The 25,352-nt window shown below is 34.5% G+C and overlaps 2 protein-coding genes across 2 annotated transcripts; one reads left to right on the top strand and one right to left on the bottom strand.

Annotated features, from left to right (window-relative positions):
• Positions 1 to 3,470: 3,470 nt before the first annotated feature.
• On the top strand, positions 3,471 to 6,559 carry LOC116111144 (glutamate receptor 2.7-like). Its single transcript, XM_031397336.1, has 5 exons — positions 3,471 to 3,726; positions 3,918 to 5,182; positions 5,259 to 5,568; positions 5,656 to 6,053; positions 6,134 to 6,559. The coding sequence occupies exons 1-5, from the start codon at positions 3,471 to 3,473 to the stop codon at positions 6,557 to 6,559; spliced, it is 2,655 nt and encodes an 884-aa protein (XP_031253196.1).
• Positions 6,560 to 18,680: 12,121 nt separating this feature from the next.
• On the bottom strand, positions 18,681 to 20,445 carry LOC116111169 (basic leucine zipper 61-like). The gene is made up of 4 exons (XM_031397373.1): positions 19,836 to 20,445; positions 19,656 to 19,746; positions 19,433 to 19,559; positions 18,681 to 18,918 (listed from the first exon to the last, which is right to left on the bottom strand). The coding sequence occupies exons 1-4, from the start codon at positions 20,423 to 20,425 to the stop codon at positions 18,740 to 18,742; spliced, it is 987 nt and encodes a 328-aa protein (XP_031253233.1). The 5' UTR covers positions 20,426 to 20,445; the 3' UTR covers positions 18,681 to 18,739.
• Positions 20,446 to 25,352: the final 4,907 nt, after the last annotated feature.

Here is a 25,352-nt window from a genome sequence, read left to right as displayed (position 1 = left end):
ACTTGGATTGAGCCAACTGTACAGAGACGCAATCGAACGAGCCCGCCACGTCAGGATCCGAGCTCCTCATGACAATCTCCTTGGAAACCTCGAGGATTATACCCTCGAGGACTACCGAGCCCACGAGTGAGTCGAACATGTGATTAATCATGTGGTTGTTGGACGAAGACATATCTATAGCTCGCTTCTGGCTAACTGAAACAAAAGCGAACATGTGTCAGAGCTCGAAAAACTCGGCGACCTATCCACACTTTGCTTTTAGTTCAAGCACCCAAGATAGCTCGTGCCAGACAACGAATGCATGCGACCTACTTAGGATTCTGACAGCCACCATGATAAACCCTCCTTAAACCCAAGACCGTCAGAAACACACTTAAAAACCCTAGCAAAGCCCTAGAAGACTCCTTATGGCCATGACAATGGCCACCCTTACCCACAAAAATCAGGAAAGCAACTAAAGAGAGTGAAAAAAAACCTTACTAGAACAAGAGAACGGGAAGAACTCGTCGGAAAGAGAATCGTAATGACAATGAAGTAGCGACAGAATAAGCAAAGACGTCAAAGAATTTTCGCAAGTTGAGTAAGTTTCTGACGAGTTCACCCGCTTTTATAGTGGTTTGCATGGGAGACGAAAAATAGGGGCTTGATCGTAGCCATCAATCTACAATGAATCTCGACCCTTCATTCGTCGAGCAATCTCAGCTCTTAGACGTAGCCACGTGTCAGCCATCCATGAGGGGCGGCAAACCATCAAATTGCTGTGATCATAACTGTCACTGTACATCGCCTCAACTCCGCACATGAACAACTGTAGTCGCCCACGCGCGATGAAACGTGATTGCCAAAGGCTGTCGCATTTAATGCGACATGACCACGTTGAATTTACGTAATTGTCCTGACTATTCATATTCCAAGTTCGTCAGGTGTCACAGAAGAGAGAAGATCCAAGTGTGGATTACATCGACAGGGCATGAGTTCGATCCTTGAAGCTCGACCGAACTTGTATCTGATGACCTGCCGATGATGTCGAGCTTGATATCAAATCGAGCAATAGTCTTCGAAGCTCAAAACGAACATCGAACATTAGGGGGCAAATGTTGTGTATGATTTTTCCATCAAGCTCAGAGTATCGCGAGGTTATAGCCCGATCCAGAGCCAGCTCAACTACACCAATTGTCTAACCCAACATAAGCTCGTCAAGCTATAGCTCGACCCAGCACAAGCTAATCACGAACAATCTGTGCGATCGTTCAACCAATTTCCAAATAACTTCATATCCTAGATATCTCAGAAAGGGTCAAATTGACAGTAATCATAGCACCCAATCACAAGAATATTGGAGTTGCATTTCAATTTAATTGTAGTCCCTTTATTTTCGCTCTTTCCTTTATACAAACTCTATATATAAACCCTCTCAAACAATGAGAAAGGGTTGGAAAATATTCCTAGAATTTCTATTGTAAGCTCTCATAGCAAATACAAAAAACAGTGGACGTAGGCTCAAGAGTTCATCTCGCCAAACCACTTTAAAAATCTCTTTGTCATTTATTTTACTGCATTCATTATTCATTCATTGCTGGTTAACCGTAATTACGCACACACCAGTTCTGATCCCGTCAAGGTCGATCGGATCACTCTAATTGGTATAGATTTTTGTATCAACAGTTGATAATTACTTGTAATGGTTGTTCAAATTGTGAACTTGTAAACCTTTTACTAAAACAAGACACTAAGTCATATCGTAAGCTTAACTACTCAACCTTGCTTTTTTTAAATTTAATCCAAAATTTATATAATATAGAACTTCTTATTAAAAGAATAGGGCTTGTCTTCTTATTTGCTGAGTTAATTTAGTTGAGTGAAGAACATGTCAATGAAGTCGATCCATAAAATATTTAAGATTAATTTAGAGGCATTTGACCATTAGCTTAAGTAGGTCAAACTGGGAAAATATAAGAACAATTGATTCAAATTCAATAGAGTTTTGAGTATTGACTGGAGTCGACAAGATTCTGTCTTTGCAAGAATATTCTCCTAACACGTATTGATATATTAATTAAAAAAATTTCATAGGAGATTGAAGAATATATGCTTTAATTTACCATGAGCCAATTAATTGTAAGATACAGAAGGGACCACAATTTAATTGTTAAATATGGATATATTATAGTTTATTTTCGACTTAAAATTAATATATTCCAAACCCCCAAATCCAAATGTGTATACAGAACATCATATGTGACATTAGAGAAAAATTTGATATTAATTGTTCTTATAATTAATTATTATGTTGTTTAGTGGCAATTGTTTTTGGTATTTTATTAGGAACGTAACTCAAATTTACCTAGAGTTTCTACGCTAACGCCTCCTAAATTTCCACTGCTTTAATATAATGTGTCCTTTTAAATTTTTTCTAAGTTTGAAAATATTTTTCAAATATTGTATCAAATGTATTTTCAAAATTTAAATATATATATTAAGAATACAATTCAAAAATTTCCCTTGTACTCTTATTTTTTTTTAAATGGTTTTTAAATGATAAATTAAAAGGTCCTAAATTAACTCTCGAAAAAACTTGACTTTTAATTACCTTTAGGTGATCGAGTGGTTCGATAGATACTCTTAAGGATATTACTAGATAGATCATGAATTCATGTCTCTTTTCGGTTGTTAATAAAGATAGTCATTAGAAGTCTTATCCAATCAACAATTTCAGGATTTTGAGAAATTAGTTAAAATATACGTAAACTGACTCAAACACCCCCATTCATCAAAAGAAAAATAAAATGATTTTTTAACACATATATAGGAAACACAATTTCTTCTAATGATCAATAAATGAACCCGTCATACGTTGATCTTGAAAAAAAAAAGTCATTACATCGCCGTGCTGATCAGCTGAAGGAACATTCCGGAAATTTACTTGTTAAAAGTCACATTCTAGTCATTAAGTTTGAACGAGTAAATATTAAAAGCTAGATAGATTCTATGTGGAAATTCAAGGCAATTCCACACTTACCAACCGTTAAATTTTGTTCTTGATATTAACCCTAATTAATAATAATAGGAGCTTTCTCAATATAAATGTAGTCCACCATAATTGGCCGTTTATTGCACGCTTAATTGAACAAAGACGAAGTTTGTATATCAGTTCAATGAAGTGGAGATGGGAGTTTCTCATTAGTAAAATCCTTATATTTTAATATAAAGATTCAAAGATTCATGCGTAAGATGGCTATGAGAGTTTGAGACGTCGATATCTGGAGATGTTAGCACTTTTCTACGAAATTTAGTATCAGTTCGTGGAATTGAGACTTTGACTGAAGAAATTGTAAAATGAACATAAAATTAAGAACTCATATTATAAATCTTGGACCAAAAGAAACGTTTAAGATCCTTTCTTGTTTGTATAAATAGGAACTGAATGCCAACCATTATATACTTGATCTCCTTCTCCGGATAGAAAGAATATGAGTCTCGCTCTCTGCTCTTTCTTGCTCTTGGTGTTGATATTCACATTAAGAGCTGATGAAGCTGCTACTGATGCTGAAAACAACCATGTTAAGGGCATTATCGGTGCCATTGTGGACAACACTTCTCGTGTTGGTAAAGAACAGATTGTAGCAATGGAGATGGCAGTGGAAGATTTCAACATCGGCAGTAATCAAAGTCTCCTTCTGCACATAAGAACCTCCAAAAGAGAACCTGTTCACGCAGTTCTTGCAGGTAAACACTATATATATATATATAATTAAACTCCAAATTTTTTTTATATTTCCAATGTTGTCGTATGTGAGTGCTGAACTTTTCAATTTCCAATTCAATTTTTATTAATATTTCTAAAAGTATGCACACAAAACTGTGAGTACAGTATTGGTCTAATTTTATATGCATGGTATTAATGAAATTAATTACAGCAAGGGATCTTATCAACTCACAAGAAGTTGAAGCGATTCTCGGACCACAGACATGGGAAGAAACATCATTGGTTGCGGAGATAGCTAGCCACGATCAGATTCCAGTTCTTTCTTTCGCCGACGCAACTCCGAATTGGGCTGCAGAAAAGTGGCCTTTTCTACTTGAAGCTTCACCAAACCAGTATGCGCAAATGAAAGCCATAGCTGCAATTGTGCAGTCCTGGGAATGGCACCAGGTTACTGTAATTTATGAAGACGTAGGTTCTTCGGCTACCGGAATAATACCTCATCTCTCCGATGCCTTACGAGAAGTAGGAGCACAAATTAGCCATGTTCTTGCTCTTCCACCTTTTATATTTAATTCGTCTAGATTGATCACCAAAGAGCTTCAGAAGCTTAAAAGCAGCCCGTGTAGAGTGTTCGTGGTTCATTTGCCCTTGCCATTAGCTGAACATCTATTCGAAAAGGTGAAGAAGATGAAGATGATGGAAAAAGACTATATTTGGATAACTACAGACTCCTTTACGAGTCTTGTGCATTCCATCAATGGCGCCACCATCTCCTCATTAATGCAAGGAATTATAGGAGTTCGGAGCTACATTCCTGAAGACAATCCCCAGTTTCAGGATTTCTCCAAGAGATTTCACAAACGGTTTGGCTCAGAGTATCCTGAAGAAAGTAACCATGAGCCTGGTGCTTTCGCTGTGCAAGCATATGATGCTGTGCAGTCAGTAGCTTCAGCAATGAGAGAAAGCAACAAGAAGGGAAATAACCAAACGTTATTACAGAGTATTTTGCTCTCTGACTTCTTCGGTTTAACCGGAAAGGTTCAATTCATCAACCAGAAGGTAGCTCCAGCTCGCATATATCAAATCATTAATCTGGTGGGAAGGAGTTACAGAGAACTAGGATTCTGGACAAATGGATCAGACTTTTCTGAGACAATCGATAATCTGGCCACTTATAATCTTTCCCTGAAAGATTTGGGGCAAGTTGTTTGGCCCGGAGCTCCCTTGTATACCCCAAAAGGATGGACTGAAGCAGCAACTAGTGAAGAGCCTTTGAGAATCGGCGTGCCTGTGGGAAGCGAATTCAAAGAGTATGTGAGAGTTGCATATGATGAGCTGCGAAATGTCAGTGACTTCGATGGATTTTCAATTCAGCTTTTCAAAGTAACAGTAGAGCTCTTGCCATTCCATTTGCCATACGAATTTCTTCCTTTCAATGGCTCATACGATGATTTAGTAAAACAAATTTACTTGAAGGTAAAAAATCAGCTTCCCTCTATGGAATTCATCTCTCTTACTGACGTTCTAATCACACTTGGTTGCAAATTTGCAGAAGTTTGATGCAGTAGTTGGGGATGTAGCAATAGTGACCAAGAGATTGAAGCATGCGGACTTCACACATCCATACACAGAATCCGGGTTGGTGATGATAGTCCCACTTCAGAAATCGAGCAACAAGGCCTTGTTATTTATGAAGCCTTTTACGAACGCGATGTGGATTTTAACAGTCATCGTCAGCATCTACAACGGCTTTGTAGTATGGCTGATAGAGCGAAATCACGGGCATGAGCTAACCGGCTCTGCATTTCAGCAAACGGGAACCTTTCTCTGGTTATCCTTCAGCTCACTTTTCTCCTTACATGGTAGTACAAATCATTTAATTTATCGTTAGGTGGTTGATTAACATTACTTAATTGACGTTCTTCTGTTGATGTGACGGCCGAGCAAAGGCGAAAGACTACACAGCAATTTGTCGAGGATGACGATGGTGGTTTGGCTGTTTGTAGCACTAATCATAAGCCAGACGTACACGGCTAATCTCACCAGCATGCTCACTGTGCAAGGGCTAGAACCAACTCTAGATAACATCGAATCATTACAGAATAGTAATGCAATCGTTGGTTACTCTAATGCATCTTTTGTCGCAAGTTATTTGATCGATGTGTTGAAGTTTAAAGAGAGAAACCTCAGGGGTTATACGTCCCTTCAAGATTATGTCAACGACCTTAAAAGCAGAGAAATTGGAGCAATATTCCTTGAAGTTGCCGTGGCCAAAATCTTCCTGGCAAGATACTGCAAAAGCTTTACCACGGCTGGGCCTACATACAAAGTCGGAGGCTTTGGATTTGTAATATTTTTCTTTCCCTGGATTTTCATCTCCATAAATCATTTAACTAAAATTTGATGTGTTTAATCAATGTGGCACAGGCATTTCCGAAGGTATCTCCATTGCTTCCAAGCGTAATAGAAGCGCTTCTGAAAGTATCCGAAAGCGGGAAGCTGAGAGAGTTAGAGACGAGCATGATTACAGCAGAGAAATGTATAGAAGTGGATTTGGACGATGACATTTCAAGTCTCAGCCCCAGCAGTTTCTGGGTACTATTTGTGTTAACAGGAGCCACTTCAACAGTTGCTCTCGTAATTTATGCCGGTCACAGGCGCAACTGGGAATTTCATCAAAATTTGCTGGTAAATAGATCAATTAGGACGCTGATTCTGACTGTTTTAAAGTACTGGGGGCATTCTAAACAGCGATTCTCTGTAAAAGTCTGCCACTCGGACAGTCTTCCAATCTCTCAGAACTTAGCTGAAGCAGTGACTGTGACTCCAAGTAGTTTGAGCATTGAACCGTAGTAGCATAGAAGGGTCAAAAAAATGGATGTGTATTCGTGAATAGAGTACTGCCAGGCTTTAAATATTTGTGATGAATAGTAATGGCAATGGGGCAGTTCAGGGCGGAGAGGCCTCCTTCATTCCCCACTCTACTTAGGATTTCGGTCCCTGCACCCACCCAGTTCCCAAACTATTAAAGCAAGATGAGGACGGGGAATTCCCCATCGGGAGTATGTAACCCAGACCCATTCCATTCCCCCAATTTATTTATATATAAACATATAAATAATCATATTAAAAATAAATAATATTATAATTAAGTAAATTATTACTGTATAGAATTAATGTTCTAAATAAACATATTGTACCATTATTAAAAGTAAAGGTCTGCAAAACCGGTTAATCGGTCTTAATCAGATTTTTTTCAAACCGAAAGGAAAACCAATTCAAGCAAAATCTCGAATCAGTGCAAGAGTCTAACTAGTTATGAACTGATCCGGTTAATCAGTTTTGAAATCAGTTCAAGAGCCTAACCAGTTATGAACAGATTCGATTAACCGATTTTGAACTGGTTTTAAAAAGGAAAAAAAAAACATTTTTATTTTTTTAAAGGCAATACATCATACTTGAAAATATGATACATAATCAACACAAACAGAAAAATAACAAAAAACAGTCATAATGAAACAACAAAATAAGTCCCAATGGAACAGTAAAAATACAGTAATTTTTTAATGGAGTTCAAAACCGTACATCGCAACTCTGGAAGTAGCTTTTTCCAAATTTGTACTAAATTGAGGATCCCAACTACCACAAGTGCAAACTGGTTCAGTGCTCGCTTGTTATAATTTTAATTAAGTCCTTAAGAAAATTGGAGTTGGAATTTGGAACTTAAAAAAAAAAAGGGTTAACAGTTCGGATCCGGTTAACTGGATTTCAAATTGGCTGAACCTAACCAAATTGGAAACCGATTCAGCCCAAATTTTAAACTTGAACCAAAACGTTTAAAAAAACCGATTTTTTCGGTTTCGGTTTTCTTTTTTTTCTTTTTCTTTTTTCTTTTTTCTTTTTTTTTTTTTTTTGTTGCACAGCCCTAATTAAAAGTAAGAAGTTTAAACAAGTTATAACTAAACAATTAAAAAAAATACTAAAATGTAGAATAATTTCTAATGTGCTATAGAATCATTTATTTCTGTTGCCTTATTGATTTTTCTTCCTCAAAAATCTTTAAAGACTTCATGCCTATGAAATGTGGAATAAAATAATATACATAATTTCAATTTATTGTAATAAATACTTCTATAATAATAATATGTTGGAAATTAAATAGAATAACATATATCCTAACATAATCCCAGATCATAGTCACCATTGCAATCACATTTGTATATAAATAAACTACAATGAATTTACACAGCATAAATACCTCATTTCCTTATCTCTGAAGCAACAAGTATCTGGAAGAAAAACCACAAATCGTTTTCCTATTTTCCAAATTCAGAGAGAGAGAGCGTTATTTTCTTGCGTTTTTTTTTTTAAAGTAACAGTATCGTAACGCTTTCTAAAAGGAAAAAGTTTTCCTTTTATAGGGCAGCGGTTCGTGAGAAACTGCCTTGCAGTTTCCACTTCTCACGTCCTCCATCATGGGTGGACTTTATTTAAACAAGATTTAAATAAAACAAACGGAACTTATCCAATATCTCCCACTCCACATGATGGGACTATCTCTCTCTCTATGCTTCTTTAAGGTTCATACCTTAGTAAATATGCCGTGTGACCAGGCATACTTCGAGAGCACGTTGTCATATTCTGTTAGGAATTATAACTTCTCGAATTGTGAAACTCAGATTGTAGTTGTATGTCAACCCTAGATTACTTATCACATTTTTCTAACAATCCTTTACAAAAAAATATCCTTTGTATTCATATTATGTTCATCTTTACATAAAAGTAAACATAATTGTCGACCAATGAATACACGTAATTATAATGTGATAATCAAAATCGTAATCTTCCTCTTTTCTCGATTCTTGCAACTTTTATTTAACTTGCTTTTCTAGAAATGTCCCAGCGATTGAATTTATCTTAATCCTTTGGTAACACTCTAAGATAGCAATCATTAAATGAAGTTTTCAAGAAACAGAATAGAGTAATAAGGGTATTCTATAGATTTTATTCAAAAAAAACTCAGGGTCTCACACAGTTAAAGTTGAGATTTTGACTTTCATTACCCTTTGGTCAATGTTTTGCACATGGGGTATGAATCCATGCTACAGCATTTCCTCCTTTCCCATGGAGTGCATGTCTCTTTTCTTGTAAAGTTGTACAATTTTAGTTCATACATGCCTAATGTCAACTTGAGTTCACTTTACATACTTATATTCATCAGAACTCTAATCTGGCAATTAGACAGATAAAGTGATCATTTATCACTTGTGGTCACATTTCATTATGACATTATTTAATTCTCGTTTTAGGCGACGTCAAACATTTTAAGCTTGCTCTCTATATCACCTAGATATAGCTTAAAATCGTCTCATCTCCATCCCTACGAAGTAATGGAGGCGATTGCCTGTTGGAAGGTCAATCTTTTACTGTCCGACATGCTTTTCAAAATAGACATATATAATATTTACATAACTAATATGTGTAATATGCTCCTCATGTTGTTCCGTAATATCGAAATTGAGCATTGACAATATTGTTATTTAATTTGATAAGACAAATGTGAACAATTTTGGAAATCTCAAAGTATGAGTACATTCAACACCTACGTAAGCCTAGAGATCTAACATGTCTATTGAAAGTATCTCTCGGTATAGGCTTTGTGAATGGATCCGCAACCATGTCATGCGTAGATATGTACTTCATGTTCACCTCCTTTTGTGCCACAGTCTCGCACAAAATTATATTGATATCTATGTGTTTCGTTTTACCATGATATTGGGATCCTTAGTGTATGCTATTGCTGCTTGACTATCACAGTTTATTCTTACTGGTTCAATAGCAACATTAATTATCCTAGATGATTCTGAACCGTCTCAACCAAACGGCTTCTTGCACTGCAGCCGAAAATGCTACAAACTCAGTCTCCATTGTAGATAAGGTTATGCATGATTGTTTTTTACTGCTTCAAGATATGGCCCCGCCATTTAGTAAGAAAACATATCCGGAAGTAGATTTCCTCTCATCTAAATCTCCTCCCCAATCAGCATCGGTGTAGCCTCTCAAGTGTAAATCATTTCCTTAATAACATAATGAGTAACATAGCTGTCCCTTTTAGATATCTTAAGATTCTCTTCACTGCTTTCCAATGTGCTTGTCCTGGGTCGGACTGGTATCTACTTACCAAACCAAGGCATAACAAATGTCGGCTCTAGTGCACATCATGGCGTACATGAGACTTCAACAGCACTTGTATAAGGAACATTCTTCATTTGTTCATTTTCTTGTGGAGTCTTCGGACACATTTTACACTTAAAGTCTGCCTTTTGCGTAGGGTTGTCTATGGGTTTACAATCTTGCATATGAAATTCAAAATTTCTTAATGTATGGTTCTTGTGAAAGAGATACTAATTTCTTGAGCATCTCTGAAATCTTGACTCCAAAAATATAGCAGCTTCACCCATATCTTTCATCTCAAAATGAGATGATAACCATCCTTTGATTTCATTGACAAATCCCTTATCATTTCCACTATAATTATATCATCAACATATATGATAATATAACAATTTGTTATTGGATCTCTTTGTATATACACAATGATCTTCATTTATCATTTTGAAATCATACGACATTATCGCAGTATGAAATCGAATATACCACTGTCTAGAGGACTGCTTGAGGCCATAAATTGACTTTAAAAGTCTACACACTTTTTGTCTTGGACCTTCTCTAAAAAAACCTATTGGTTGATCCATATGATTTCTTCTTGTAATTCTCCATTGAAAAAAGCATCTTTACATCCATTTGATGCAATCAAGATCCATGCTGGCAACTATAGCTAGAATAAGTCGAATTGAGGTAAACCGTACAACAGGTGAAAATTTCTTCATAATCTATTCCTTCTTGTTGTGTATACCCCTCTGCGACTAAGCGAGCTTTGTATCTTTCAATACTGCCATCAGCTTTACGCTTGATTTTGAGAACCCTTGTTCCCAATGGCTGGCTCCTTTCGGTAAATCAATCATTCCCAACTTGGTTTGATTTCATAGCCTCCAATTCTTCTTCCATTGCTTTCATCCATTTTTCCTTAAAAGGGCAATTGGAGCCTCATTTACATTCCTGGCTCTTCGTCATCTTGTGGAGTAACTAGAAAATTTCCCCCTCAATCTCAAATCGTCGACGGTGAACTTGTTTCCTTTTTGATCGACGTATTGAGATTGATTGGTGTTACTCCCACTTGGACCAGCTATCATAGTTGGATCACCAGTAGGGAGATGAGGATCTGAAATTGATTCATCAACTTCCATATTGCTCCCACTGGGATGTAGTATAACCAACTGATTGTCAGCAACAGAATTGCCTTGGTCTTGTGTTTCATATAGAAACAAGTCTTTACCTATTTCGCCCTTCTTAGGAAAATCGTTTTTCTAAGAATGTGACATCTCGTGATTCAAACTCAGTGATGCTACCACTTTCTTGTTCTCCTATGAAGACATATCCCTTTGAATGTTCTGAATATCTTATAAATACATTTCTTCCCCCTTAGACCTAATTTTCCATATTTATGGGAAGGATCGTGAACATAGGCAGCACATCCCCATGCTTTAGGAGCCTCAAATCGGTTTCTGATTTGTCCATAACTCATATGGGTGTTGTAATAGATTTGGATGGTACTCGATTGAGGATATATGTGGCAGTCAATAAGCATCACCCCAAAAGGTGATGGGCAAGTTTGCTTGTGCCATCATAGACCTCACCATCTCAAGTAGGGTTCTGTTTCTTCTTCGTTCTGCAACATCATTTTGTTGCGGAGTTTCTGGGATAGTTTAATTGACGTTCTATTCCCATTTCACACAAAAATTTCTGACTGATCAGATAAATATTCACGTCCTCGATCGGTTCGTAGAACTTTTATCTTTTTATCTAATTGATTCTCAACTAAGTTTTAAACTTTTGAAAGCTTCTAACTTCTGATTTTTGAGAAATCAAGAAAACATAACCATATCGAGTGAATCATCTATAATGTGATGAAATAAACAGCCCCATGTCTAGCCCTCACATTCATTGGACCACATATGTCAGAATAATTAGTTGCAATGAACTTCAGCTCTTACGTTTTTCCAAATGGTTTTCTTGCTGTTTTTTCAGCTAGGCAATGTTCACAAGTATCAAGTCTACTTTGTTAAGGATCCTAACAAGCCTTTTCTTGCTAGTATTCATTCGTTGTTGGCCATATGGCCAAGTCTTGCATGCCATACATTCACATCATCATTATTAGAAGATGTAATAAAGGAAAAACAAACATTACTATTATTATAAGCAACATCAAGTACTATAAAACCATCGGAAAAATAACCACAACCATAGTATGTTGTGTCCAAAATAAATGGACACCAGTACTGGAAAAATTTAACTAAAACCAAGTTTAACAAGTTCTAACACGGAAATCAAATTTCGACGAATCGGGTGCATATACACGTCATGTAGGTATAGGATCGACCTCCACGCATGATCATTTGCATGTGCCGATCCCTTTAACTTCCACTTTTGAATTGTTACCTACATATATCCTTTGTTCCCCGTGGTATTCGTCGAAATTCCACGAAAGCATCCTGTCTTTCGCTATGTGGTCTGTTGCTGCTGAATCTACAGTCCACAAAGGTGAGACCAGTTAGAAAAACAGAACTGGAAACATTTATATAACTTACTTGTGCAAACAGTAATTTACCTTCTTCGGCTCGCTACAATCGCGAGCAAAATGTCCCTTGTTCCACAATTATAGCATTTCACCTTTGCCATATTCCCTTCCTAGCAGGATGCTTTCCTTTCCGTGTTGAAGAACTTTCTCTTCTTCCCTTGAGCCTTTTCAGTATTGCCTTTTCTTTGGGATCCCCCTTGGAATTTACGTTTAAATCCCTTCCCACCATGTGAACTGGAACCAGCCATATACACATCAGTATTTGCCTTACTCGCATTAAGGCGATCTTCTTCCAGTTCCAAATGGCGTTGGCATCTTCTAAATTTCTGATGCCCTCATTATGGGTAAGGGGTATTTTCATAGTTCCCAATTTGAGGCAATGACCTTATGACAGTTGAACCTGTTGTCATCTGTTAGGACATGACCTGCTCTCTTAACTCACTTATCAGTTTGACAAATGCCGTAAATATACTCTCATAGTATGTTCAGGCTTTTTCTTATATGTGTCAAATTTGATAGTGAGTGACCGGAGTTTGGTAATGGACGTACCGCCAAACTTTGTAGCAAGTGCGGACCACATGTCCTTTGCTATCATAATCCCGGTACTTCTTCATGAATCATTGTCCATGCTGCTCACAAAGTAATGCGTGCAGTGGAATTCTTCTTCTTCCATATGTCATAAGCGGCACGGTCTCGTCTATGTTGAGCCATGACTCCCTCTTCAGGCTCTTCCATGGTTGTAGTAAGCTTCAAGAACTCTTGTTCTTCCAACATAGGATTTTCATGCTCCATATCTCATATTGTCGCCGTTAATTTTTTCTCCTTTGTTAAGTTCGGCGACAATGTTCTTAGATACAGATGCCATTTCTAAACAAAATTACACGTTGGATAATGCATGTTATCAATGCTCAACATACATACTCATTTAATTATATACCAATAATAATTGTATATTAGATTTGGAATCAAAAGTTAACAATGTCAACAATCATCATCCAAATTTCCAATTTCCAATTATCATAGATATAATTAATTGCAATTCTAAAAATATTTTTAGACACAATTATTAAATATAAATCAAACTCAATTCACATAAAATTTTAAATTTAATAAACAAATTAATTTCATTATGTAAATAGAATCTCACTTGTAATAAAATTAAAACAAACAAATTCCAAAACACACAACAAGGAAAAATTAAGTGTACAGCCACTTCCTAAAACTGGGAAGGATCTGATTTCCTTATCCTAAGGTCTTTATCTAACTTGTAATTAACCCTAGGTAGGGGAACTCCCAGTTTCTTGTGATGTCCGTTACGAGTGGAGACTCCTATAATGCCCTAGCTGTCCTTTTTGCACCCCAATCTATGTACTCCTTGATATAGTTGTTGACCAAACAGCTATAATTTTTATTGTCATCTTTAAAGTTATGAACTTTCAGCTTGGTCCAAACCATATCAAGGAGACCAACGAGATTAGGGTAACCAAGAGTCTCTCTTAGAACTTGGAATTTCGCACTATCTTCCTTTAATCCCCCTATCCAGACAATTTCGTGAATCTTTTCATTCACATGAGAAAATGATTTACGAGTTGCACCAACTCATCCTCTGTGTCTCTTAAAATCAATGTGTGAGTTTGTAGAGTTCTAATCATGTTCATAACCCTTTCCCTTTGAGCGGGTGTTCTAGCAACCATTGCACGTCTATACGTAACATTTTTTCTGTAACAAATAAAAAAAAAAACTATTATTTATCAAATAAAGGTTGACTATATTTGATAAATAATACACGTGTTATGGTTCAAAAACAAAATTAGACTCATAACAATATACCAAGTATGCATTTTTATTCTTTACATCAAAAGAAAAAAAATTTACAATACTTCACGCACCCCCACGCGCCAGAAGAAGCTGTCACGCGCCCCCACGCGCCGCCAAGAAGCGGCAACGCGCCAACAGAATCCCCACGTGCTCCCACGCGCCGGAGAGCTTCCACGCGCGCGTCACGCGCTCACACAATACGGGTCGGGTCAACCCGTTTCATACTAACCGGGTCTATCCTGACCCGAGTTGACCCTTGACTTTGCGAGTCGAGTGCTGGCCGTTTTGCCGACCCGTTGACTTTATCGGTCGGGTGTTGACCGGTTTGGCTGACCCGTTCGATCATGTGGTCGGTCCACGGGTCAACTTGACCCTTTTTTATTTGGATTATGGGTTGGGCCGGATAGGAATATAATGGGTTTGTGAATATGGTTAACACCAAAACGAAATTAGCCCAGTGGTTAGGGTATTGGGCTTCAACCATGGAGACTTGGGTTCAAGTCTCACCACCCACCCTATTTGAATTTTTTTCAAAAAAAAACTAACAGGATAACAACGACATGTCATTCATAAGGTGGACAAAATGACGTGTCAGTTTGTGTCGTCTTCAACCTCTGTCCGGTCTGCAACTGGGTACCCGACCCCAGAAATCAACCCATTCGAAACCCGAAACTTCAAAGAGATCATCTAGTCATTTTAACTCCATTTTTTATGATTCAAAAACCATTTTCTTCAAATTTCATAAGGAATTTAATGGTCTAAGAATCATTACCAAAAAGACACTTTTTACATACAAAATTTGAAAAAACAGAACTGCATTTGAAAAACCAATAACATGCTTACATTACAGTATGAATTTCAAACAATATGAACCACGGCTCTGATACCAATGTTGGAAATTATAGAATAACAAATATCCTAACATAATCCCAAGATCATAGTCACCATTGCAATCACATTGTATATAAATGAACTACAATGAATTTACACAGCATATATACCTCATTTCCTTACTCTGAAGCAACAAAGTAATCTGAAGAAAAACCACAATCGTTTTCCTGTTTTCCAAATTCTAGAGAGAGAGAGCGTTTATTTTCTTGCGTTTTTTTTTTAAAGTAACAGATTCGTAACGCTTTCTAAAGGAAAAAGTTTTCCTTTTCTCACGTCCCTCCATCATGGGTGGACTTGATTTAAACAAGATTTAATAAAAACAAACGGGAACTTATCCATATAATATTTTACATTTAACTTTATAATGGGGAATGGAGTGGGTTCGAGGGCTGCAAACGAACCGAACAGTTCGCGAACGTTCGTTGTGCGTTCGATTACTGTTCGATAATATTCACGAACATTTGTTCTGGAACAGTTCGATATTCGTTCGATAATATGTTCGATCGAGTCGAACAGGGGAGTTCGTTCGATTATGTTTGCGAACGCTATACGTTTGACTAATCCATCCGTTCGCGAACAATCGTTCGATTGTTCGTTCGTTTAGTGTCGAAAAACATGTTATGCATTATTATAATTCAATTTTTTTTTCATTTTTATATTATATTTGATTTAGTTTGGATGAATTTTTTTTAATGGTAATCAATAATAAAATATTATGATACTTTTGTTTTTCTTATATATATAATTGTTTGGATTTTTTTTTCCAAATGTCTCAATAATTAAATATATAAGTATATAGCATTTTAATTAAAAGTAATAAATTATTATGATACATAGTATGACAAATTTAATAACATATAGATTGTATAATCAAGTGAATAATATAGTAAATCCAATAACATAATAGCTTCATATTTTTCTAAATGTAATCAATAATTAAATATTAGAATAGCATTTCATTAATAAATAATAATATAGTATGGTAAATTGATAAACATAACATATTGTATAATCAAGTGATGTATAGCATAACAATTTTAATAATATTGTTTAATTAAACCTAATAATCACACATTTGTATTGATTATATATACAAATTAATCACATATATGTATTGATCATATATTACAAATACTTTCATTCCACTATAAATTTATGAGTGTTGATACAAAATATATGTAAACATTTAATATTTTAGATAATTTTGTAATGATAATAATATAGGATAACCTATAATTGATAATTTCATAACATATTTAACCTATGATTTATATGTATGATATAATTTTTGTATATACTAATTACACATATATTATAACAATTAATCACACATATGTATCATCATATATATAATAGACCATCATTTCACTAAGAATTTATGGGTGTTGATACAAAATATATATGTAAACATTTAAAATATTTATGATAATTTATATATGAATAAATATAGGTAATCTATAATTTTGATAATTTCATAACATATTTAACCTATGATTAATATAGTATGATATAATTTGTATATACACAATTACACATTATATATAACAAATTAATCACACATATGTATTCCATATATTATAATGGCCACCTCATTTCACTTTGAACTTATGGGTGTTGATACAAAATATAATGTAAACATTTAAAACATTTACGATAATTTATATATGATATAAATATATATAACCTATAATTTTGATAATTTCATAATATATTAAACATATAATTTATGATTAATATATATATGATAATAATTTTGTACATACTATATGGTGCATGTTCACTCCTTGGAATCCTTTTGGTTGTGCGGTAATGTCTATGCAAAATGCAAATTCCTTTTGTTTGTGTCATGTTTGATATGGAACTAAATTTGTTTTGAATGATTTATTGTTCTGTTTAATTTATTTTAAGTTTTATTATTTATGATAGTTAGTTATTTTAATTTACTGAGTTTTTATTGATTTATTTAAAATATAAATATATAGAGAGAGTTGGTTTATTTTCAAAGTTGAATTAAATGGGTATGAATTATAAACTGTTGCATATTTTGTTTTTGAGCATGAATTGGAAAGTTGGTGTATATTTTTATTCGAACAGGTATTCGAACGAGTTATTCGAACATGTATTTACAAGTTATCGACGAGTTATTCGAACAGGTATTTACAAATTATCGAACGGTTATTCGAACAAGTATTTACGAGTAGTTAAACAGTTAGTCGAACGAGTTAGTCGAACGAACACGAACGAGTTACGAACGTCGAACGAGTTAGTCGAACACACGAACGGTTACAACGAAACACGAACGAGCTTTTTGTTAATCGAACGAACACGAACACGAACACGACACGAACAATCGAACATGCTTATGAACGATTTTCGAACGGGCCTGTTCATTCATGTTCGGTTCGATTGCAGGCCTAGTTCGGGGTGGAAGTATTAAATCCATCCCCTATCCATTTCAACATGGTGAATTGATTTGCTCCGAAACCCACCATATATATATTTTATTTTTTTTTGGTAACCAGGTGGTTTAGGCTAACTTGCGCCACCTCACTAATCCTCAGATCTATTAAACACCTTATAAGTCATCCCGATGTCTTTTGAACATCCACTACAATCCAAATAATCAGTAAATTATATGTTATATGTAGGTGGCTCTAAGGTTTGAACCCGAAAACTTCATCAACTAATCCTCGAAGTCCATTGAACACCCTACAAGCCCAAAGATCAGTAATCACAATGTTATTGTGGTAGGTGACATCAAGATTTGAATCACAAACCAAATCTTCTTAACATCAAGTCAACCTCTTTAGTTAACAAACCCACCATATTTCCCAAATTATCTCCCTCAACCTTGACCCAGTAGAGGAGTTCCCCACGACCACGAGCACATAAACCATGGGCATTTTGGCATCCCAAAGTGTAAATGGTAATGGATAGAGAAAATGGGCTTGCAAATTGGCCCTAGCTGGCCGAAGAATTTTACTTAAAATTACAAACTAGGTGTCGCCATCAAATCTACTTATTGAAAGATAAAAGGAATTTAAGATTTAGAAAGCAGTGCTTCATGAGAATAGTCTTTTTCATAAACACTTTGATATAATAACCCTTTTTACTTGAATTATTGACAAAATCAAAGAAATATGAATTGGGAGTTTTTGGAGCAATTCGAGATGAATTCCAATAATATTGCAAGCATTTTTACATTTTTTCAAAGAATCAATATCAAAATGCCATTAAACAACAAAAAATGGGTACAACAAAAATCACCCTTTTCACTTCACTCCCCTCCCCAAATAATTAATTCATATAATCAGTAAATTAATATTTTTTTTTTTAAATAAAAAAGACAACCCCACTTTTTTTCCCTCCCCCAATAAAAAAGCACACAAAAACACGTTACAAAGTTACTGTCACCGCCCTATCTCAAACTCCACTTGTCTCCTTCTTCAATCTTATCTTGACAAGGACCCCACCTAATAATAAATAATAATAATAAAAAGATAAACGAGTGGAAACACACCACGTGAACGCCCAGTTAGCAGAATATGCACCACAGCCTTTTTGTTTTTTTCTTTTTTCTTTTTTTTTTTTTTAATATAACGTTTATTTTTTTCTTATTGGGACCATTAATTGTCCGTACAGGCCATGGCGTCAGTGTTCATCGGCTGCGGCTGCTGTGACGGTGGTTGTTGCTGCTGCGGTGGTGCAGCATTGTTGGTGTTGCGGTTGTTCATTTTCTTGAGGTTTTGTTGATGATAAACTTGCCTTAGTCTCTCAATTTCTTTCTTCAATGCCTCTTGATGAGCTGAAATTCATGCAATAATAAATAAATCATAATTTTAATATGATTAAGGCACTAAACTCTACGTGCTTTTAATAAACAAAGCCAACTTTATTGTATAAAAAAGTTCCAAAAAAAATTAATTTAACCCTTTTAGGAAAGCTTAAATTAAACGAAAGTTGATGAAACTTAGATGATTATGATCATATAACATAAATAATCTTAAATTATTTAAGATATATTAGTTTAATAACCGACAAGATATGATAATAGAAATAGAGAAAACGTAATAACAGGTATTTGGGATCTTCAACTCGACAATTAATTAAATAACTTCAAAGAGAATCATATCTACCTAATCATTTACATCATTTCTTGTCAAACCAGTCACCATTCATGAAGCATGGAAGCTGAATGTGTTCATGAAGATGGAAGAATTATTTTGTCATGCAAATGATTATTCATCTTTTTTTATATATATGATAACTATCATTAAAATAAAAATAAAAAAACAGCGAGATAGATAGATCTTACTAACCATCTTTGAAGATCTTGTCTTGAGCCAAAGCTGCAATCCGTTGCTTCAAAGCACTGTTGTCAACATTCAGAATCAACCTCTGATGATCCAGAAACGCCACTCTCGGTGACAATGCCGATACTTCAGTCTTCATTTTGCATTCAATTAATATCGGAGTAAGAACAAAAGGAGAAAATAAAAAAACAAAAACAAGAATTCATTGCTTATATTTGTTAACTTTTACCTGCAATGTTGTCACGCTCCTTTCAAGCTCTGAAATATATTGCAACTTCCTCACTCTTGACCTCTGAGCTGATTGACGATTCGCCAGAATTCTGAAACAAATCCATCAACGGTTTACTCTTATAATTTGCTATGCGGGTTATTATTATCATAATGATATATAATGGTTTTACGTATGTACCTCTTGACTCGCTTCGGATCAACGATGGTATCACCATTGGAGCTAGGAGGAGGTTGAGTTGCTTGTTGTTCAGTTTTGCATGAGCTCTCCACCTCTCCAGGCTCATTCTTGGGCTGCTGCTGTTGATCCATGGGAGTTGTTTTCTCATCATTGTTGCTATTTTGATCGGAGGGCGTGGAGGGGTTAGAGGAGGAGGCGGTGGGAGGAACAGTGTTTGATATGTCGTCAGAGAACATGGACATGAGTTGTTCATCATCAAGACGATCAAAGCAGTTGGTTTCAGGCATGTTATTGATGGCATTATTTGAATTTCTGCATTCTTCGACCAACGGAGGGTCGAGAAAAGCGACGGAGTCGCTAATGGAGCGACGGTGGGCACCGCGGCGGACAGAGGAGAAGTCCAGAAACTCATCAACCCAAGAGGGTTGATTGTTGTTCTGGTTAGTATTTAAGGTCATAGTGGCAAAGTTAGCGAGAGGATGATTAGAGTGATGGTTGTTAGAAATAAAGGAGGTGGTTGAAGGCAATCTTTGGTGAGGAAAAGAATTCCAATTATGGGTCATATTTGGTTTAGGAGGCAATTGTGCCATTTCCCAGTAAATGTGTGGTGAATAACTGGTTGACACAAACACAACCCAACAATGTCTCAAAACAAAATCTTTGGAGTCCGAAAAACACTCTGAAGCAGCAGATCTGAGGGCATATAAAGCGGAGAAGGAGGAGGAGGAAGATTGATATGATATGAAATTATAAGACTGAATGATAGCAGCGTAGATCCTCATACATGATTTTGATTATGTAAAAATATTTTAAGGGCAAGAGGTTTTGTGGGTCACATGGGGGGGGGACGATTAGGGACAGCTAGCAACAGCTGGGGAAGGGGTTGGGGACTCAACGGTTTCACTGGAAAGTAGCAGTATGAGTTTAATAACTGGAGGAATCAGCCACCACGTGCCGATGTGACCCCTTTCCTTCCCATCCCATCAATTTATAGTATTATATATATAATCTATACTTTTTTCATTTATAAACATAGGAATATATAATATAGATTTATTTATGAATTATATTTCTTCATTGCATGTCCACACATACATATTCAACATATCTCTACGCACAAATCATTTATATTCCATACACCCTTTTGTTGGATTTTCTCTACTTTTATTCTATACCCACTTCATTATTAGTTAAAATTCTACCAAAATTTCGATGTATTTCCATTATAACTGCGTTTTGAACAAATTGATAAGAAAAATCAAACTCCTTGACTTTTGACGATCATATTTTTTTTATAACAAAATCAGTTTAGTTATAGAATACAATCAAGATTAACTCATAATTCCTACGTGATAGTTCGTAATTGGTTAATTCACAATTAATCAGATGAGAAAATTTATCATAAACCAATTACAAGCTGTCATATCGAGATTGTGAATAAAAATTTATAAGATTGAGTTGCAAGTGTAATATTAGCCTACAGAATATATCATTTTCCATAAAATTTCTTAAAGTTACAAAAAAATATTTGTTGATATTGCAAGAGAGAATCTCTTGATTGATATACTATTTAGGATATGTGTAGATGTCAAGATAAAAGAAGGGGAGGATAGATGTCAAAATCCCATATAAATCTTGCAAGAAGAATGAGATACTATGTAAGATTGAGAATTATTTATATATATACCGATATAGTGGGCGAGGAAGGATGATGAGCTGTGAAAGAAAGTGAAGGTGTAAGAATCATGTCCTCCTCTTGCTCTCTCCCCCCATGTGAACTGGTTGTAAGAGCCCACCTTTCTTTCCTTTGTCTCCAAATCAGACTCACATGGAGGCCTGTCTATGTCTCTTTTCTCTCTCTCATTCACAAGCCAACTTCTTTGTACCTTCCATCATCTCATGTTCGCATTTATGTTCTTTATTTAATGCAAGTACTTAGCAGACACTAATAATGATTACTGAAAAAGCTGGAAACTTGGACCTGGAGTTCATGTTAAATCTACGCTCTTCCTCTTTCTCTACCTCCCTCCCCGTTTCAATCTATTATACTCTTTACTTTTACCGTTTCAAATACTGAGAAATTCTTTCTGATTTTATAGTTTCAGGCTTTCAATCTATCAAGATCCTGGTTTTACTGTCAAAATCGTTAACTAAAACTAAAATGACAAAATCATCTTCAACAACTGTTTTAAAAATCTATTTATTTGATAGATAAAGATTGGTTTACAATTCAATTTTATAAATTTTCTATTATAATTACATGATGGTTAACAATTAGTTAATTGGTAAATTGGGTATACAAAATCTATTGCGAGTTAACTAATTGCGAACTATTACATATGAATTGTGAAAAAAAGTTTGTGAAATTTGGTTATAAGTGTAGTATTACTCTTATTTGATATTCTCAATCCATTAGTTTTTAAATTATATATCTTCTCTAGAGGGTTCAAGTTCGAACCATTTGATAATCAAATGTTATAAAAATTTTAAACATTACTATTTGGGGGTAATTTTCTAATTACATTTTTAACTTACGGATTTTACAAACTTTAGTTAGTTTCAAATAAAAGTTTCCTGATAATTGAAAGATCAAGATCTGGATCCTTTTTTACTGAAATCCCTGGTGAGGGCCATAATATAACTAGGGTTTTTTCAATCTTTTAACTTATAAGTTCAATGTTATGGACTCGTGATAATCAATGGAATGACCCTTCTTTTAGTGTCGGTTAGAGTTTGATCAGTGGCTTAAAAAATTCCATGGAGAATTGACATTTAAACACAAAAGAGGCATGTGCGAGGTAAGCATGATTGTTGGCTTGAAACTCACCATTTCCACTTAAAATATATTCTGTATTGAGTAATATTGAATATACAAATCTCAGAAATGAGGGTTTGCATGTGCATGTCATTACTGGCAAAAGGAGAATTAGTGAATAAGCTCTGTGAATAATGATGAATTAAGTTTATTTTTTATTTCATTTGATCCCAGAAAACTGTAAGGGAGGAAAGGAAAATGCCGTACAGAAGAGGGGAGAAGAAGGGAGTACTCTACTATTCAGTTTAATTGTTTTCTGCCATGAAAATGAATTGATAAAGAAGAAAAGCATTATTGCACGTGGGAAGGAGTAAACTAAAGGCCCTACTTGTTCCTTCCACTTAATAATAAAAAAAACCACCATTAAAACTGTACGCGTTAACACATTATACTATAAAGAAGAAAACCCCATTTGCATTGAATCTCGTGATTTTCTCTCCTTTTCTGAACATAATTGGGTAAACAGTTATTTAACTCCTTTTCACTGAATGGGGATGGATCGTTTAATTAGGAGTTACAAAGTGTAAAAGAGAGGAGGGTAGTGGTGATGAAGATGAAGCATTGAATGGTGATAAATCCAACAAAGAGGTCAACTTCTTTGAACAATGTTGTAATATAAAGACTAAAAGGCAAGCCATGTCTCTGCTTTTAATATTATAATTCTATTTTTTATTTTTTATTTTTTTACTTTCTTACACCAACATTTCCATTTACAATTTCAATTTTTTTTTAGGAAAATTACCTGTCCCCCCACTTTTAATCCCACATTTCTTGTAATTTTTTTTTAGAAAAAATAAATTATTTCATCTTCACTTTTTCTTTAAAAAGATTTTATTAAAGACCAATTTGATATGTAATTTAAGTATAGTTTTTTTTTTTTTTTTAGTACAAAACAAAAAAAAAACGATTAAAAGACATTTTCTATAGTTTTTAATCTAAAATTTAATTTTTGAATATTATACTAAACATATTAAAAAAAATTTAATCATATTTTTTTTTTAAATTTATTTTAGATCAAAAATCAAATCTGAAATTTTAAACTATCATGAATTACTCCATTGAACTTAAAAATCAAAGGCTCCGTTTGATATAGTCTTCCAAATATTATTCTATGTTTTCCCAGTAAAGTTAAACAGTAAAATTATCTTATTCTTAAAATATTATTCTATATTATTTAATTTCTTTTAAACCTCCCTAAATTTGTTAATTTACTAACACCCCAAATTTTTTTTTAGAAATTACAAAAACACCCCAGCAACCCACATTTACCAGATTCCGGCCACCACTGCCGAAATCTGGTATAATAGAGCAATACAGGCTGAATCTGGCCAGTAATACGTCAATCCAAATCTACAGCCAGATCTAGCCGTAGATCTGGTCGGAAAAGGCTATATCAGTGCATGACTGGTAAGATCCAGCTGGTCATGCACCGATATGGCGACTTCAGCCACCCTCTGGTGGTGGTGGTCAGCTATCCGTATTTAATGGGTGGATTTTTGGTGTTTTTGTTAACTTTTAATATTTTATTATAAGGGTGTTTAGTAAATAAACAAACATATGGGGTATTTTTGTTAATTTTCAAATCCTACACCGTAATACCCATCCAATTTAACTTTTTTCAAAATATTATTTTAAAAAGTATCATAATAATAAACCAAACGGACCCAAAGCTACTTTGATGTGTTGTAATTCATTATCTAAGAGGATTATAGTCCATGGTTAAATTTAATATATGAATCACGTTAAAATGTATTTTAGATCTTTATCTTTTTATTTAAAGAAATTATTATTAATAGAAGACTTTGACTTTCTTAAACAATAGGAAGATAATAATATATTTTATACTAGGTGGTGGCGACTGGCGATGACTATAATACACAATTGTTAAAATCGATTTCCAAATCTGGGATAATTGCAAAAGATAAAAATAAAGCTTCAACTGCTGCAATTTACAGCAAAGAAGCTTTAAGCTTTTCCAATTAAGTCATGGAAAATGAAATGAATGTGTAATGAATCGAATTCTTCTTTCTGTTTTTGTTGCTTTTAACAAGTTTCAAATGCTTTTTTTTTCTCATGAAAATTCTTTAATTTACTAACACACTAAACAAATTTAATTCTCTGTCTTTGATTCACCTGTTTTTATTTGTTCTGTTTAATTTTCTAATTTAAAGATATATTAGTTAACATAAATTTATATTAAAAAAACTGGTGTCTGCAGTGTTCTTATAAATTATGTAGAATTTATTATTAATATTTCAAATTAAAAATTCCCGAATATGGTATCCACATAACGTGGCAAGCTTGTCACGTCACTGAAGCATCGCTATCAAATAAAAAAAAAATTAAGTTGATTTTTGTTTATATATGTTGACATCAACATGTGCTTTTGTTTCCATTTTCATCATATTTGTCTTAAGAAATAAGAACTTGAAAAAATTGCTTTGAAGTTAATAAATCATTGAAATGCAATAATTTAATGGTGTATGGATTATATTATTTTTTGTGTCAAAAGTATGATACTTTCGAACTTTATATATATTAGAAAACAAAACGATAGCATTATTTAAAAAAGTGAAAACATACACAAAATGCTTTTCAAAGATATAGCAAAGAATAGTTTTTTTTCTTTTTTTTCCTAACAAAGTTACAAATTCCAAGTTACATCTATGCCGCATGGCAATGGCACATTATTATAATTAGAG

This window comes from Pistacia vera, unplaced genomic scaffold (assembly GCF_008641045.1).
Source record: "Pistacia vera cultivar Batoury unplaced genomic scaffold, PisVer_v2 Contig628, whole genome shotgun sequence".
Lineage (NCBI taxonomy): Eukaryota > Viridiplantae > Streptophyta > Magnoliopsida > Sapindales > Anacardiaceae > Pistacia > Pistacia vera.
The sequence above is the reverse complement of the archived record's forward strand: the minus strand, read 5'-3'. Positions and strand labels throughout refer to the sequence as shown.

Excerpts from the sequence above, each read along its gene's own strand:
- LOC116111144 (XM_031397336.1), top strand. The coding sequence starts at position 3,471 with ATGAGTCTCGCTCTCTGCTCTTTCTTGCTCTTGGTGTTGATATTCACA. Across the intron at positions 5,569-5,655 it reads CTCACTTTTCTCCTTACATG|GCGAAAGACTACACAGCAAT; the intron begins GTAGTACAAATC and ends GGCCGAGCAAAG. Across the intron at positions 6,054-6,133 it reads AAGTCGGAGGCTTTGGATTT|GCATTTCCGAAGGTATCTCC; the intron begins GTAATATTTTTC and ends AATGTGGCACAG.
- LOC116111169 (XM_031397373.1), bottom strand. The coding sequence starts at position 20,425 with ATGGCACAATTGCCTCCTAAACCAAATATGACCCATAATTGGAATTCT. Across the intron at positions 19,747-19,835 it reads GATCCGAAGCGAGTCAAGAG|AATTCTGGCGAATCGTCAAT; the intron begins GTACATACGTAA and ends GATTTGTTTCAG. Across the intron at positions 18,919-19,432 it reads AGACAAGATCTTCAAAGATG|CTCATCAAGAGGCATTGAAG; the intron begins GTTAGTAAGATC and ends CATGAATTTCAG.